The sequence below is a fragment of the Microtus pennsylvanicus genome, chromosome 1 (genome assembly GCF_037038515.1).
Source record: "Microtus pennsylvanicus isolate mMicPen1 chromosome 1, mMicPen1.hap1, whole genome shotgun sequence".
NCBI lineage: Eukaryota > Metazoa > Chordata > Mammalia > Rodentia > Cricetidae > Microtus > Microtus pennsylvanicus.
This window is the reverse complement of record NC_134579.1, coordinates 30,151,229-30,167,636: the sequence shown is the minus strand read 5'-3', so window position 1 is coordinate 30,167,636 and position 16,408 is coordinate 30,151,229. Positions and strand designations below refer to the sequence as shown.

The window sequence follows — 16,408 nt, the reverse complement described above, 5'->3', positions numbered from 1 at the left end:
CTCCACCCACTTCACTAACACCATGTCCCCTGCAAGGCAGAAGGAAAAAATAAATCACACTTTTGAATTCCTAAACATTCAACTTGGATTTGTCTTTTAATAAAATTTAGTTGGGTTGAACCCAAGAGATCCGATCAGGCATTGCTACTCCTGGAGTATGGTTTTAATTTCTTCTAGAGTTTATGCACTTAAATTAGATTCCTAAAATACTCTCATGTACATACAGAAAAATAATCTCTCAATGAGAAATCACATTTTACAATAACAAGTTAAATATTCAGACTAGAGAATCTGGTAAGTTTACGCAACATTGGGCAGCATAGCCTCTTACATACGGTATATACATATAATCGTCATTCCCCAAACACATACAGCAGAGATTTCATGACGAACCACACACGGAGCACAGTCGTTTCACATTATGCAGTGGATTGCTGTCTTTGTCTTGGTTGGAAACTGCATTCGATGCAGAAACCTAGGAGCTGGGAGCTGTTAGACACAGGTCATTGGGTGGAGGTTTCTCGCCTCTGTACAGGTGTGTATGCGCCCCATCGGCGTGTGTGAGGGTGCAACATTGAAGAGCCAAGACAGCACAACACAGGTGAATGGCAGCTCGCTCCCCTGTACCAGGAGCTGGCACAGGGGCAAGGACTCGGGCTCCAGCTTGGGCTGTGTGGACCAGATCTGAGGCTGATCTCTCAGTTCCAAGATACTTGGGGCCATTAACAAACGCTCCTTTAAATGCACGTCTAACCATTGAGACCTTTGGAGAATGCTCAGCAAGTGATGGTTTGAGAATGTTGATTGACGAAGTGTGTTCTAAAACAGCCTTTAAAATGGCTGCCGATGCCGTAGTGGCCAGGTGCCTCCACGGAGCATGGCCCACGGAAACCATCTGCTTTCCTCTAAGGTGACTTAAGTCCGTGACGGGCACACCTTCTATCTCTTTCTCTTCCTCGGTTTTCGTGGTTTTAGTTTTGAGATAGGGTCTCATGAAGCCCAGCCGGCCTTGAACTCCTCTACAGCTGAGGTTGGCCCTAAATTCCTGATCCTCCTGCCTCCATCTCTGGAGCTAGAATGACAGGAAGGGAATCAGGAGACTCGAGGATTATTGCTCTGCGTGTGTAGACTTGGGACTACATCTGAAGGCCAACAGAGCCTCCGAGTGTTTGGAGCACCCAGGACAAGGAAAGCGATATACCAGAGCAACACACACAGCGAGCAGCGAGGGGCAACTCCACACCCGCTGCTCTTCCCGGAGCCCTGGTCTTCGAGAACTCAGGGGCTAACACAACGCCACCCAAGTGTCACTCACAAGTCACAGGGGGATCTAGCGTGTGAGGGCCCTGCCTCTCAGAAGCAAAATCTCAGACTCTTGGCCTCTAGGGCAGAGAGGCTCCTGGCTCAAACCTCTCCTCCTCTCCAGAGAGTGGTAGCTTGAGGGACAAGCATCCAGTCACTGGGGGCAGGGACACTGAGGCCTTCTAGGATCTTCCCCATGACAGTAGTTCCGGGACAGGGAGAGCAGCCCCTGGTGCTTGACTGGTGGCTAAGGGAAAGGATTTATTTCAAGGCAGAGAATTCACTCTAGAAGGCTCAAAGCCACTTGCTATCTGGTGACACAGCCCGGACTGGGACCTGAGAAAGCATCGAGCATCCGTTGACAACTCCCTGTCCATTGGGGGCGCTTGTGGTTGTGAGCCGGGGTTCTGCACGCTCTAATTATCCCAGATTGTCTGTACTTTCAAGAGATAAAAGAACGGCATGTTGAAAAATAGATCACTTTCTGAGCTTACATGAGGCCCTAGCTTTGATCCTTAGCACTGCAAAGAAGATAAAAGAAAAAAAAGGAAGGGAGCCGAGAGGAGGAGAGATGGCATTACTACCCCAGCTCTACACAGCCTGCCAGGGAGGTCTTTCCAAAGGAAAGAGACACAGAGAGGCCCTCTACATTTACAGTGGAGTCAAGGCAGATCCAGGGTGTTGGGCCTAGACAACTGCATGTCCCACACTCAGCAGGACCCAGACAGCCCAGGTCTCTGCTGTCACTACTGAAATCCCCAGTCATTTAGGACAGGGAAGTCACACTTTTTAATTTTGTACCTAGCCCACACTGGTCGCGTGGAGAAGCGTGCTCGACGCATTACCTGTCTCCGTCAGCAAGACAGACGGCTATCCCCAATGCCTGGCACACAGCCATACACACTCACTCACAGACACACACCATGCAGTCAGTGACTACATCTCACCAATGTTTGCCACTTAAAATATCGGAAGCTGAAGTCTTTGGGTAGACACTCTGCTATCCAACTGACTTCTAGAAGTTCTGTGGGGACAGAGCCTCCTTCAGGCCGCCAGCCCTTTTCTGTGGCGAACTGAATAGCAAAGTTCTCCTCGGAAGTAGACACAGAAAAGGTAAGGAAGTCAAGGAGGTACCTCTGGCAAGTCCCAGCCCCACTGTGCCCAGAAGCTTTGGGTTCAAGCCAACTTTCAACACTCATCGCTGGACTGGGAGCGCTCACTCACCACCAGGTTCTAGCCCTTTGCCCTTCTCTCTAGCGACTTCCTCGAGTCACACAGGAGCAATGCTGTAAGGTGGCAGCAGGGGGAGCCAGCACCCCGGGGCCTGCCATAGAACTATCTAGGAGCGGCAGGACCCTGAAGAGACTGCAAAGGGAAGTCAGCTTCTGCCACGCGAGCCACCCCACTGACTTTGGCTCCTATATTTCTGGGGTCCCCACTCTGTTTTCACCAAGAACAGGAGGAAATTCGATATCCGAGTTTGAGACGAGAACCGCAAAAGAGTATCGCTGGAGAGGCAGAAAACCACAGGACGGTAGTCTCGCGAATAGTGAGTAGAAGACGGTTCTAGAAGGAAAGAGGCATCACCACGGCACAAAAAGGAGCCTTGGCCCCTGATCAGCTCTCCAGAAATCCCAGAGGGACGGTGGGTATTTTGAAAGCTGACAGAATGAGCCCACTTCCGAATGCAGCTCTCTTCGGTGGCCCTTGAACACTAAGAGATACCCACCACTGTGCTGAAGCAAGCATCCAGGCTGGCCCAGAACACGGAACAGAATCCTAGTAAAATATAAAAGCCCTGACAGAGCAAAGGGGCAAGTTACCCTGCAACTGACAACCACACATGGTACTGGAAGAATTATATGCCAAAATAGAAATTATTAGCTCCTCTTAAGGAAGGACCCAATTAGGTCTATGTAGAACTGAAATAGTTATTTGGAGGTGAGCACTTACGCTTCTATGCGTGTGTGCGTGCATGCGTGCGCATGCGTGTGTGTGTGTGTGTGTGTGTGTGTGTGTGTGTGTGTGTGTGCGCACGTATGCGCATACGTTAGTTCAGGAGCTCTTGCACATAGACCCCAGGTCCCAGCACTGTCTTCCCCCATAGCTCTGCACCTTATCCCTTAATACAGGCTTTCTCACTATAACTCACCAGCCAGCCCCCCTAGGGAGCACAGTCAAGGATCCTCTTGTCCCAGCCTCCCCAGCACTGGGATACCGGTACATATTGCTGCACCTGGCATTTTTTACATGGGTGCAGGGGATCAAACTCAGGTCCTTGGGTTTGCACGGCAAGTGCTTTACTGACGGAGCCATCTCCCCAGTCACGAAACGTGAATTTTATGTTATTAAAATGACTTAAAATTAGATTTACATGTTGACTTGAAAGCCAAAAAGTTGGCTTCTCTGACTCTCAGCCCCCTGGGCATACCCTGGACAGGAAGGGGGACCCTGAAGAAACAACACATTTTTAGCATTGCCGACTGCATTAGTGCTCCTGATTTGTAGACTGGGCAGTGCGCTGGGATCTGAGTTTTAATGTCCTCAAGTTAGAGAACCTGCGATCACGGCCGACTTTCTCATGGGTGGTGTTTTCCATGCTTCTCACCGACAGAACCTTTCCTGGCTCTTACAGAGACGAAGTTATTACATCATAGTTGATCCTGGGAACCTACAAATAGGGACTTCATGCGGTGCCTTGGGAGGAAGTGGCCCGGGACTCGCAACTGCCTTCCAGGTATCGGGGAGCAGGACAGACGAATCCCTTGGCAACCAGCCAGCGGTTTATTCCAAGTCAGAGCTACCAGGAAATATTTATTGTTTCCTTGACTAGCCCATCATAGGGCAACGTTCATAAATAGGGGTCATTCAAAATAGAATATGGTGGGTGCCCAAGAGCTCACGGGAACTTGCTGCTCAAAAGGCGGCTACACCATAGGTATCAGCAGCCTCTGTGACGAGAAGAGAGGGCTAAATCACATCTTCACAAATATGACTGCCTGGCATGTGGGGGTGGCAGGGGTCGTGAGTCTCCTCTCCAAAGATGTGGTCCTTTAACTCCTAAAAGGAGCGCGTGGCAGTGGGTGAGCCATTAACCTCCAAGCAGCTCTCAGTTGGCGCCATAGCCTGAGAAGCCAAGGTGCTTGAAGAGCTAGAGGAAGCCCACTCCAAGATCTCTCTTGACTGCCTGTTCCTCTCTTCCTCCTCCTCCCTCCTTCCTTTATCCCTCCTCCCTTCCTTCTTTCCCTCTTCCCTTTTTCCTTCTGCTTTCTAGCGTTACCTTGACCTTGCATCCCTGGCCCCCTGCCGGTAGGGACCCTAGGCAGGTAGGTAATTAATGTAGTTGGAAAAAGTCAAGCACTGGCCCTCCTTAAAGGGAACAATGCACAAAAGGTGTAGGGGGCACAGGTTGGCAGCTTCAGTACCCACACTGGGACGCCTTGTTGTTGCTCCTAGTCCAGCAAGGTCAGAGCTCTCTTAAGGAAATGGCCACCACTCATACAAACCAACTTCTGCCCTGACGTCTGTCCCAGAACAGGAGCCTAACCAGTACAGCGTCCCCAGACATGTCATCGTCAATGTGTCTTTGGGGAGAACGGATGGAAACAAAGAAAAAACACAAGAATTCAGTCCCAGGAGAGAGGAGGCAGAAGCAGGGACACCAGGTCTACAGCAGGCCTGAACCCCGGAAGGAAAGGCAGAGTGAAAGATTCTAACACACTTTCGACCTCTTTTAAAACTCGAAACAGGCCGAGCGGCTAGACCACAAATCCTTAGTGTGTGGACTGACTCTCTTTGTCTCTTCATTGTGGTCTCAGCCAGCTCAGGTACTTCAGCTTTCAAACAAAGCCAGAGAGACTTCGTCCATTTGCCCTGGATTTCAGACTCATGAGATTCTGGAACCCCAACCCCCCGCGACGCTCTGAGGTCAGTAAACTCTACTCCTGCCCAGCCAGCTCCTGCGGAGGTCGCTGCTGCATCACCTAGGAAGACCAACCTGAAATTACCAAAGCCCTTGGCCTCCTGGACACGCCTCTAAGATTCAGGTTGGCACCAAGTCAAGATAACAAGCTCAGGGCATGGTGGCGCACACCTTTAATTCCAGCACTCAGGAAGCAGACGCAGGCAGGTCTCTGAGAGTTTAAGGTTAGCCTTGTCTACAGAGTGAGTTCCAGGACAGCCGGGGTTAGCCAGAGAAATCCTGTCTTGAAAAACAAGCAAACAAATAGAAAGGTAAGAAGCAGGGCTCGTGATCCACTGATCTGCTTTCTCTTGGGATGTTTGTTTCCAGAGCCGGTCAGTTCTCCCAGGGGAAATCAAGTCCCCTTACATACCGAAGTCATACTTTTGTTTATAAAAATGAAGACAGCTGAGCACAGTGGTACACACTTGTAATTTCAATACATAGGAGGCTAAGGCAGGAGGATCCTAAGTTCAAGGCCGGCTTGGGCTATGCAGTGAGGTCCTGTCTCAAAACAAGGAAGAAAAAATGCCATTTCCCATTAGAGTTCTTCCAGAAGAATGTTTTTTTTTTTGTTTGTTTGTTGTCCAAGGACAGGAACATATTATAAAAACAGTTGATGACGGCCATCCTCCCCCAGTTTCTCTGGCATTCCTGGTGACTACAGTCTAGAAAGATCTCTCTTGTTTGGCCAGGGCAGACCTAGACCTGAACAAATCACATATGTCTCCAAACTCTTGTGGACACAGCAAATCTGGTCCCAAGAGATAAAGCTAGAGAGACAAAGTATCAATCCTGCCTCAGAGGTCAGAAATGACCCCTTGGGACAAATGGTTCGTGAAGAAAGCCCAGCTTAGGAGCTTTGGTCTCAATGTTCTCAAGAGAGTTCTCAGGGTCAGAGCATAGCCACTTTCCAGGAGAGCCCTTACCTGAGGGAGAGGAGGGCAGAGTGTGGGAGGTACCAGCAGTGTGGCTCACAGAAGGAGAATGCCTCAGGGGGAGGGGTGATTGAAGGGCTAGCATCAGGATGCCAGGAGACATAGCCTGAGCAAGCACTGCGTACAGCTGGGATTCAGATCCCTTGTTGGCGAGGACATGGCATTTGTATGAAATGTAGCCTGGCCGGAGAATCAAGGGTCTGTGCCTCTGTCACCCTCGGATCACAGCAGGACTCCCCTGCAGGACTCTGGAGTCATAGCTGGGTCTCAGGGCCAGCCCAGCTCATCCGGAAGCACTCACTCATGACAAATGACAGTAGCAGATGCAAGGACACTAATCCGGATTTGTCAAGCCCAGGATCACCCCCAAGGACGCCCAGCAGAGTCACTGGGGGAAAGACCCACAGACTGCATTTGCATGCCACAACCATGGGTTCTGTGAGGAGGTGACCTAGGTCCTACAGGGACCACCGTGCATGCCTCATCCTTCCTACGGAAACATGGACATTCAACATTAACCTGAAAATAAAGTCGACGAAGGGAAAGGGGGCTAAGGGACAGAAGGGAGGGTCAACAGAATGGTTGCTCAACCCTGGCCATTTGCACACTGAACACTTGTTTTTCACACTATGGGAACATGTCCTTCATCACTACACCGATCCATTTACACGTTTCATTTAAAATAGTTTCTTGATAACATAAAAAGCACGAACGTGAAGCGCTTTGAGTGTTTTCTGCTGGGAAGTGGTAAGCCAATACATGCCTGAAGCTAACTAAATCTAGCTCGTGTTCGGCTAGCAGCTGCTAACTGAAGAGTTTATTGGTGCGTTTAAAAATAAAATAGGTATGTCTGTTGTTCTTGATACAAAAGTCAACACTATCTCCAATAAATAAATAGTCAGTGTTTCTCGGAAGTATGAAATGTAAACCTTGTTGTCCTTTCCCACATATATTGTTTTGAAAAATCATGTGACACACATACATGGACAGGGGCCTATAGGCGTGAGGTCACACGAAGCGCTCAGTTTTCAGCAGAGTAGTTATTCTGTCACGGGCACACTATCACTTACAAGAGACTTCTAGAACAATCCTGAGGACCTACCACAGAAAAGACCCCCACCTAGCCCAGGAGAGCCTGCGGCCAGAATCCAGAGACATGCAAAGAACACTCATGACCACAGACTGGGCCATGAGAATGAGGCCACGGGAACAAAACTCGGCCCACACTTTCCATCAGCAAAGTACGTCATTATCTACTCAACCAATCTATCTCTTAGCATTTAAGGAAAAGAAAACATGAAGAACTCAGACTAAAAACTTGGTCTATACACCCTGACTCTGGCAAAAAGCACATGTGTTCTATTATTAAAAAACTGGTGTGTGCCTGAGAAAGCTCAGGGGAGAGTTTCCCGTCTTCCTACCTCATGTGCGGGGCCCACGTGTTCCCAGGGTCTTTCCCCCTCCCCACACCAAGTAATGGATTTTCTTAGCATCTCCCAGTTCCATCTTGAATCCTTTCTGTTTCAAACTTCATCCATGTGAGGCATGACCTCCTGGGGTGAGTCACTCAACAGTCGGATCCAGTACACCCATACACAGAATCAGCTCAGGCGGCTCACCAGACAGAACTTCTCACCAAACATCACAGGGTCTCCAAGGCCAAAGAGAATGTTCCAAGAATAGCGGCAACCAGGACTCAATAATGTCAAGTGCCCTTCCAAGTGCCCCACAGCCGATCATGCTCATCAGGGCAGAACTTCGTAGGTAAGGAACTTCCATGTCATCAAGGCTTCCCAGGGACCCGGAGTGGATCTAACTCATCAGGACAGAACTTCATAGATGAGCTTCCAGAATCATTCATTCTCCAAGCACATCTTGAACCATCCCATAGTGCACCAGTGCGTTTTCGCTGATAGACACTAATCGGGGTCTGAACAGCTCTAGTGCACACTCGAGAATCTTCCAGTAGCAGCTTTCCAGGGAGCCAAGCCGGTGCCTGCCTCAGGAGCCATTATACTGAGCATTCGATCCCGGGCCCCGTTTCCCAGTGGAGGCTGGACTCCAAAGCAGCAACAATTCCAGCATAACCGGACTAAACACACCACACATGGGGCTTCATAGGTCAGGGAGTCTGCAAAGGTGCTGCTAGAGGTGAGAAATAGGAGGCCTAATCAAGTTCTCCAAAATTGTACAGCCCCTGCGTTTATAAATCTACTCTGTAGTAGCCAGACCCACACCTCCAGCCCGGGGAAGAATCCGGGCTCCCAAGGGAACCTAGTTGTAGGTTGTGGATTTCCAAGACTTTAGAAGCCATGATAGGACCTATAGGGAGGACAAAGGAAAAGAGAATTTGGATTCATAAAATGGGACATGGTTTGAAGGGCAGGATTGTCGAGAACTACTCCTAGTAGCCTTGAGGGACTTTTGTCTTTGCTGTCCCCGTTGTCCCGTGGCTGATCAGCAGACAGCGTGTGAGGCCTTGAGAAGGAAGTCCTTTATGATCATCCCGGGACTGCTATGGTTCATCAAACAACTGCAGGTCAAGGCGGACCACAATCTCTCCCGTGGGGACCTCATGCAGCAGGAGACACTTTGTAACTGGGCCCTTGGAGCCTTGGTCTTTCTTGATGTCAGCCACTCTGATCTCTGTCCGACCCAAAAAGTCTGAAAGGAGAAAAAGCAAAGCATGCTCAGAAAAAGTTCCCTGTTTCCAAGGCACACGCTCAGCACACTGGGAGGGGCCTATGGCACAGCAGGCCCTGCCTCCTCTAGGACCGCTCCTATGGCACAGCCAGGCTCCGCCTCCTCTAGGACTGCGCCTATGGCACAGCAGGCCCCGCATCCTCTAGGACCGCTGAGAAGACCAGCACTAGCCTCTCCCATTTACTTCCCCATGGAGTAGCCAATGTGCCATGATAGGTCACTGCTAAAAACCCATAAACCAGATAATATATATCCAAGGTGATGGGTATACCAACAACTCTGATTTCTTGTTACTCATCACATACTTTTATTGTAATAATCCACAAATAGAATATATTCTGCATCCACTTTAAAATATATTAATAGAGTCAAGGAGATGAATCACTCAGAAAGAATACCTGCCTTGCAGACACAAGGACATAAATTCGATCCCCAGGGAAAGCCAGTGGTGGGCTGGAGAGATAGATAGCTCAGCAGTTAGGAACACATGCTTCTCTTCCAGAAGACCTGATTTTGGTTCCCAGCACCCACATGGTGGCTCACAATCACTTGTAACTCCAGCTCCATGGGATCCAACACCTCTTCTGGTTCCCATGGGCTCCTGCATGCATGTGGTGCACATAAACTCACATAGGCAAACACACATACACTGTTTCCAAAGCTGTGCCGGGAGCTAGAGGCGTAACTCGGTAGAGTGCTTATCTGGTATGCGTTAGGCCTGGGATTGAGTTGCCAGTTGCCAGCGTCGTATAAACTGGCTTGATGTGGTTTCGTGTGGCCAGCCTGGGCTATATGAAGCCCTATCTTTAAAAAAAAAAGCCACCTATGGTGGCACAAACTTGTAACCCCAACACCAAGAAGGTAGAGATAGGATGGAAAGCCAGCCGAGCCAATCAGTGAGCTCCAGGCCAGTAAGACAGTCTATCTCAAAACACAAGGCAGACAGTTCCTTAGTGGTTATACCCAAGTTTTACACACACACACACACACACACACAGAGAGAGAGAGAGAGAGAGAGAGAGAGAGAGAGAGAGAGAGAGAGAGAGAGAGGAGAGAGAGAAAGAAGGGGGGCTCAGTGGTCAAAAGCACTTACTGCTCTTCCAGAGGACCTGAGATTCAGTTGCCAAGTACCCATGTAGAGTACGTTACAACATCCTCTACCTCCAGATCCAAGGGCTATGACACCCTCTTCTGGACTCCACAGGTACCTACATACATGACATACACACATATGCATGACATACATTCACACACACATACACATAATATATATGTGCTTAATTTTTTTTTGTTTTTTTGAAATATGGTCTCTGTGTAGCACAGGCTGTCCTGGAACGTGCTCTACAGACCAGGCTGGCCTCAGATTCACAGAGCTCCATCCGCCTCTGCCTCCCTACTGCTGGGATTCAGTCCAGTGCCGGCATCAGACCCTCACTCAGCCCATTGCTGGCTCCATTTGTTATCTTCCTCTGATAGTTTCTGGGACTTTGAACTTTAAACTCACTCTCCAGCTTTGATTTGGCTGAGGGTGTGGCATCCTGGATTCACCGGCCGAAAGTCACTATGGAAAGAGAGCCTATGGAAGGAAGGATGTGCCCAACACCACGGAAGCTTCTTAGGTCTCCTGTGGGATAGCAGCTGATTCTGAGACACCTGTGTTGGCCAATATTCCTCTTCCACTGGTCAGCATTATCCCATGTCTTCTACATTTTTCACAGGGTCTCCTTATGTACTCCTGCTCGCTTCCAACTCTTAATTCCTCCTGAGTGCTGGGATGATAGGCGTGAACCACCAAGTATGGCTATCTCGTTGCTTTGATAAACATTTACTTATCTATCTTGTGTGTGTGTTTGCCCACACGCACGAGCCATAGCATGTGTTGAGTCAGAGCACAAATGACAAGAACCCACTATGTCAGCCCTAGGGATCAAAGTCAAGGTTTAGCAGCAAGCACCTTTACTGACTGAGCCTCGATGATAGCCAAGGACGGAAACACAAAGCAAACTCCATCGAGGTCTGTAGGCATGCCCTTCCTCACACTGCTTATGTTGGAAAGCAGACCACTGTCTAGGGAAGCAGCCCAACAGCGTCCTTCCATGCCCACCCATGGGGCTCCAACAGCTCCTCGCACTATGCCACCCTGATCTCTCAGGAAATCCCAAGGAGTGCTGAGTAAGGAAACATGTATCCCTGAAAGATGGTGGGGCAGGACCGGGGTACCCTGAGGGCCATTGTCCACTCACCATCGGGTGAGAACTGGTCCCTCTCGAACACAGTGATGCAGAGGACTTCCTGCTCCAGGTCCCTGATGAAGAACTGGCAGTTGGAGTTCCACTTGGGGTTCAGCGTGTCCTGGATCGTCTTGGTGATGTGGCACTGAGAGCCCATGGTCACCTCACAGTACGGGTTGCTCTTTCCTGAAGGGAATAAAAGCCCCTGCCAGGTGGGACACATCTCATTTCCACCCCCCTCGACCTTTGAGAGTAACAAGTGGGAAATCTGGAGGACACACACATAGTTTGGTATCACATCTAGAGAAACAAATCCATTAGCAGGGCTCAAAGTCAGATGGCTCCTATCTGTGCATATATGTCATGTGTACTGTGTGTCACATGGACTGAGTCCTCTCAGGTCTCCCTGAAAAGCAGGACAATAGAAAAGAATTTAGAAAAATATGTGTGTGTCTCTCTATATATAAATATATGTATATATACATAAATTTACATATATACATTCATATATATAACTCTTTGACAAGTGCTAGAAAGACGATGAGTAAGAAATATCATAAATGATGTCAAGACCGCTGGGGAGAACACCCCAATACTCTAGAGTGGCTTGAGTGGAATTCATGCCCTTACCATGTGACCGACAGGGCTTCAATTCAATGCCTTCTACAACGTTCACCATGAGCCTTCCAATACCCGTCGCCCGCTGGGAACGGACTAGACCGCAAAGAAACAACACAAAATGTTTTGTTTCCGTCTCTCCCCAGCATGCCCACAGTCTGTGCTGTGCGTCTGCCCCCGCTAGAAAGCAAAGTCCCCTCCCTCCTCCCGCTCTTGGCACCTGCCCTTCATCCACCACCCTGTGCCCCATTTTGCTCCCACCACTTTTGCGCATGCACGTGTCCCAGTCCCAGAGACACGGGGATGGACTCCGTGGCCCTCCCGCCCCAGTCTCTTGGGCCCTGTGCACATTACCCAGGTACGCCTTCTCGCGCTTCTTTTTCTCTGTCTCTATGTAGAGCTCAGAGGCAGCTTTGATTTTCTGCACCCAGGCAGTCCTTGGACGGGAAAAGACGGAATGTTGCCAACAGATCGATCAGAACAGAACAGGCTTGGGGTCTGCTCAAATTCTGTTTCGGGGACTCTTTTTACTTGGTGTATTTGAATTTAACAACAATGTCTCAGAAAAGAAAGACTGATTCTGTATTTGACGGCCCTAATAATTATCTCCATCATCAGAAAAGAAGACCTTTATAGTTTAGTCCCAGCTGGTAGTGAACTCACTAAGTTATCAAGGGCGACCTTGAACTCCTCTTCCTGCCTCCGCCGTCTGAGTGTTCGGATTGCATGCACACACTTCTGTAACTGGTTTAGGGGGGTACTCGGGATCGAACCTGGGGTTTTGTGCACTTGGGCAAGCCAGCATCTATTACCAGAGTCCCAGCCCTGCCCATGAGCTCAAGATCTCCTTCAAGCTCCCGACTCCCATGAAAAAAAAATTGATAAATGCTGGAGGAGGGATAGGCATAGGGCTCCTCTTCCTCCCTCACCGCAAAGCAACGCATACTTGGCGAACCCCGGAAGACAGGAGGTCTTTCTTTCAAAATCGCCCAAGAGAAGAACCACGTAGCACACAGAAGAGCAAAGACCACACGGCAGGAGGCGCTTTGGCGCGCGGGTTTTCTCGGGTGCCATATGCACAGTAACTTTAGCCAATCTTCTTGCCAGGCAAGAGTGTTCTTGGGAATGTTGTTGGCCTTGTTTCAAGCTCGCCCCTCAGAAAGGGATATGTTCCATTTGGCTCCAGAACGGTCTAAGACAAGACTGAAGCAAAATACCCCAACCCAAAGACCCAGATGCCTGCCCGGGTGCTGGGGGCGGGGTTAGTCCCAAATCACTTTTCTATTGGCTTCTATCACTAGGAAACTTGGGGCGATCTAAGCAGCTCTGGATACCTCAGAGGCTGTGGAACATTTCTAAGACAAAAAGAAAGAAGGAGAAAGCTTCGAGCAAAGCTGGTTTCAGTCCATTTTATTTTGAACTAGATGTCCAACTTTTTGCATAATACTTCCCTCCACACAGAAGTGACAAAATCGCGGCTGGGGAACGCTGGGACACGCTGACAGGTGGCCCTCAGCGGGCACTAGGGAGGGCTCGGGCTTACCTTTCATTTATGCTCTCTGCTCGGAGGGTGTAGACTCGGTCGATGTGGGAAATGTGGAAGACGGGCTCGTCCCCGGAAGGATCGGTGGGCAATTTTACTAGGACCTCATTTAAGAAAATAGGCTGCAAAGTAATAATAAAAGGCTCTGAAGAACAAGGCAGGAGCTCTGTGTGTTCACAAGCTCTGTGTGTCTGCAACATGAGCATATATGCATGTGCGTGCCTGCCTATCAATGTCAGTAAGCTACACTGAGCATGCGCATGGGTGTGACCCAGTAGTCAAGTGAAGGCTGTGTGTTCGGTACACAGACTACACCAGAATACAGATTTTATGTTAAAATAATGTATAAGGGTGTTTTGCTTGCATGAATGTCTGCGCACCGAGTACGCAATGCCCACAGAGGCTAGAAGTGGGGAGGGGTCAAGTCACCTGGAACCGGAGTTACAAACGGTTGTGAGCAGCCAAGTGGGTGTTGGGAACTGAACCTGGATCCTCTGTAAGAGCAGCAAGCGTTTCTAACCCCTAAGCCGTCTCTCCAGCCCCATTAGCAGTGACGTATATATAAAGCTTTGGTCACTTTATAGGTACCTTTGAAATCCCTACAGGTAAGCCCTAACTGGTCCGTTTTCCCTGCATTGCATCCTAAACTGCCCGCATCTACGGGTCTCTCCCAGGATTTCATACAGAGGCTCTAACAACACTCCACATAATAACATCACTTTCTCCCAAAATAAAGCTAACTGCTGCTCCTCTGAGAACCCTTGAGGAAAGACACCCCCGCAGAGACGAAGTTAGAAAAACAAAATCTCCCATGGCGTGCAACACGGGACTTAGCGTTCTGTTCAGAGAAACCGTCCACTCGGAAGGTTTCAAACCACCGTGAGAGTTTGTCGGGCATCTGAGGCAGTGTGGAAGGGGCAGTGGATGCTCCGGCTGGCCATGCTGCCTGTTCACTTGTATGAAGTAAGCCATGTCTTTGTCACGTGGGAGGTGGGGATTCCCCACGAATTGTGTGTTACTGGGGACAAAGGTGGGGCATGGACAGTCCTCTACTCTGCCTCTTCCTCCCCTTACTCTATCTTGGCCTCTCCTCTTACTTTATCCTAGCTCCTCCCCCTTACCCTATCCTAGTTCCTCTCCTTATCCTATCCTAGCTCCTCCCCTTGCCCTATCTTAGCCCCTCCCTCACCTATGTTGGTCCCGCCCCTTACTCTGTCCTAGCCCCTCCTTCTAGCCCCTCCCCTTACTCTGTCCTGGCCCATCCTTTACTTTTAGCTCCTCCCCTTTGCTTTCTCCAAACCCTTCAGAACTGGACTTCTTTTAGCCACTCCCTCTACCTGCGACTTAGCTTGAACCTTACCGTTTTGTACATTTTATACTGCAAGTTAGATTTGGGGCTGAAGACTTTGTCGGTGCCGGAAGAGCCTAAGGGCTTTGTGATTTGGGTCAGCAGGAGGAAGTCGTTGAAGAGGAAGCCATAGAGCTCCTTGTTGCTCTTGGCCTTGTAGAGCTTCCCGCTGTGCAGAAACTTGCGAGGCCCCAAGCAGTTGGTCACCGAGTTGAACACCAGTTGCTAGAAGAGGCAAGCAGACAGGAAGAAGGAGGGATGAAGGGAGTCGCCGCTCTTGTCTTTGTTTCTCTGTCTCAAAGCATGAACGCTGGACCCAGCAGCCCTGAATCCCACATACAAACGAGGAAGGGCTTTGAGGAGTTCTGGCAGCAGCTTGCCGAGCCAAGAAAGCAAAGGCTCTGGGGTTTCAGGTACCCGGATTAGTCTTGGTTAAATTCTCGAGGCCTTTCTGCTGGGGCTTCGATCAGCTATCAGGGTGTGGTGGATGTGCCTCTCCCTTCGTTTATTGAGAAGTGGGGCACCAGGAAGAAAACTGGCTCACTAGGTCCCCTCTTGGCCATCTGTGCCATGTGGGGTGCTACATTGGATTCGCAATAGCAAGAACCAGCTCCAACAGGAAATCCCCGCATGGCTCAAAGAATGCCAGGGGCTTCTGGAAAGTGGCCGAACTCATGAAAAAGTTAGCGGACAAAAGCTACTTTCCCACATGGTGGGTCCAGACCCCGGGACTAGAGGAGCTGCAAAATTCGGGGGTACCAAGTGACCCCTCGAAGCCCTACACAGCAGTGTGGTGCATGCTGAATCTCACCCCACTTACTAGTTTAGAAACTGTGCAGGGAATGGCTCCCTTCCTCCACTCACAGTTGAGGGGCAACTGGGGATGCTGATACCTGGCCCCAGCATCTCCCTGGAGGCTGCCATCTCCGGCCAGCCTACGGCCCACATGACCTCATGTGAGACAGACTCTTTTTTTTAAAAAAAAATATTTATTTATTATGTGTACAATATTCTGTCTGTATGTCTGCAGGCCAGAAGGGGGCACCACACCTCATTACAGATGGTTGTGAGCCACCGTGTGGTTGCTGGGAATTGAACTCAGGACCTTTGGAAGAACAGCCAGTGCTCTTAAACACTGAGCCATCTCTCCAGCCCCAAGACAGACTCTTCAACTGCCTTCAAGAGAAAACTCTCCAGATCATGATGGTAACACATTTCTCTGACAAAAATATCTGGGAAGAGGCCATGGAGCTCACAATAATGTCCCCTAAGAGATGTTGGTGGCTACGTGTCCACTTCCCATGTGGGAGGAAAACTGACAGTGATTTGGTGACCAGAGAGAGACCTAGAAGTGACAAGAAGAGTCCGTTCTACTTGACTCTCAGGTCTAAGGATGGAGGACCTCTAAGCTCCCGGCTGAGGCTCTGAGGGAGCCTGGAAGGCTGATGGAGACAGCCCAACAGGAGGTCTCTTGATGGGCAGAAAGGATAGACTGATCTCTAGGCTCCTAGCACAAGGCAGATCACAAACTCTCCAGATGGAGGAGCACACTTTCTCTTTTAATGTGTATGAGTGCTTTGCCTGAATGCGCATCTGTAAACCACATGCATGCCGGTATCAGTGAAGGTCAGAAGAGGGTTATAGGTAGCTGGGAGCTACCTTATGGGTGTTCAAAACTGACCCAAGGGTTCTCTACAAGAGCAGCCAGTGAGTGCTCTCAACTGCTGAAACCCTAGGGGGTCCCAATCTTTCTTTCTCTCTCTC

The 16,408-nt window shown here is 49.6% G+C and overlaps 1 protein-coding gene across 6 annotated transcripts in view; it reads right to left on the bottom strand.

Annotated features, from left to right (window-relative positions):
• Window positions 1–5,824: 5,824 nt before the first annotated feature.
• The window catches only part of Itsn1 (intersectin 1), a 183,453-nt gene continuing 172,869 nt past the window's right edge, over window positions 5,825–16,408 (bottom strand). For all 6 annotated transcript variants that reach the window (XM_075960055.1, XM_075960085.1, XM_075960076.1 and 3 more), the window contains 6 exons: window positions 14,657–14,869; window positions 13,297–13,418; window positions 12,108–12,190; window positions 11,766–11,849; window positions 11,148–11,321; window positions 5,825–8,865 (listed from right to left, as the gene is read on the bottom strand). In XM_075960055.1, coding sequence (XP_075816170.1) covers window positions 8,717–8,865; window positions 11,148–11,321; window positions 11,766–11,849; window positions 12,108–12,190; window positions 13,297–13,418; window positions 14,657–14,869 — 825 coding nt within the window. In that variant the 3' untranslated portion in view covers window positions 5,825–8,716. The remainder of the gene's footprint in view (window positions 8,866–11,147; window positions 11,322–11,765; window positions 11,850–12,107; window positions 12,191–13,296; window positions 13,419–14,656; window positions 14,870–16,408) is intronic.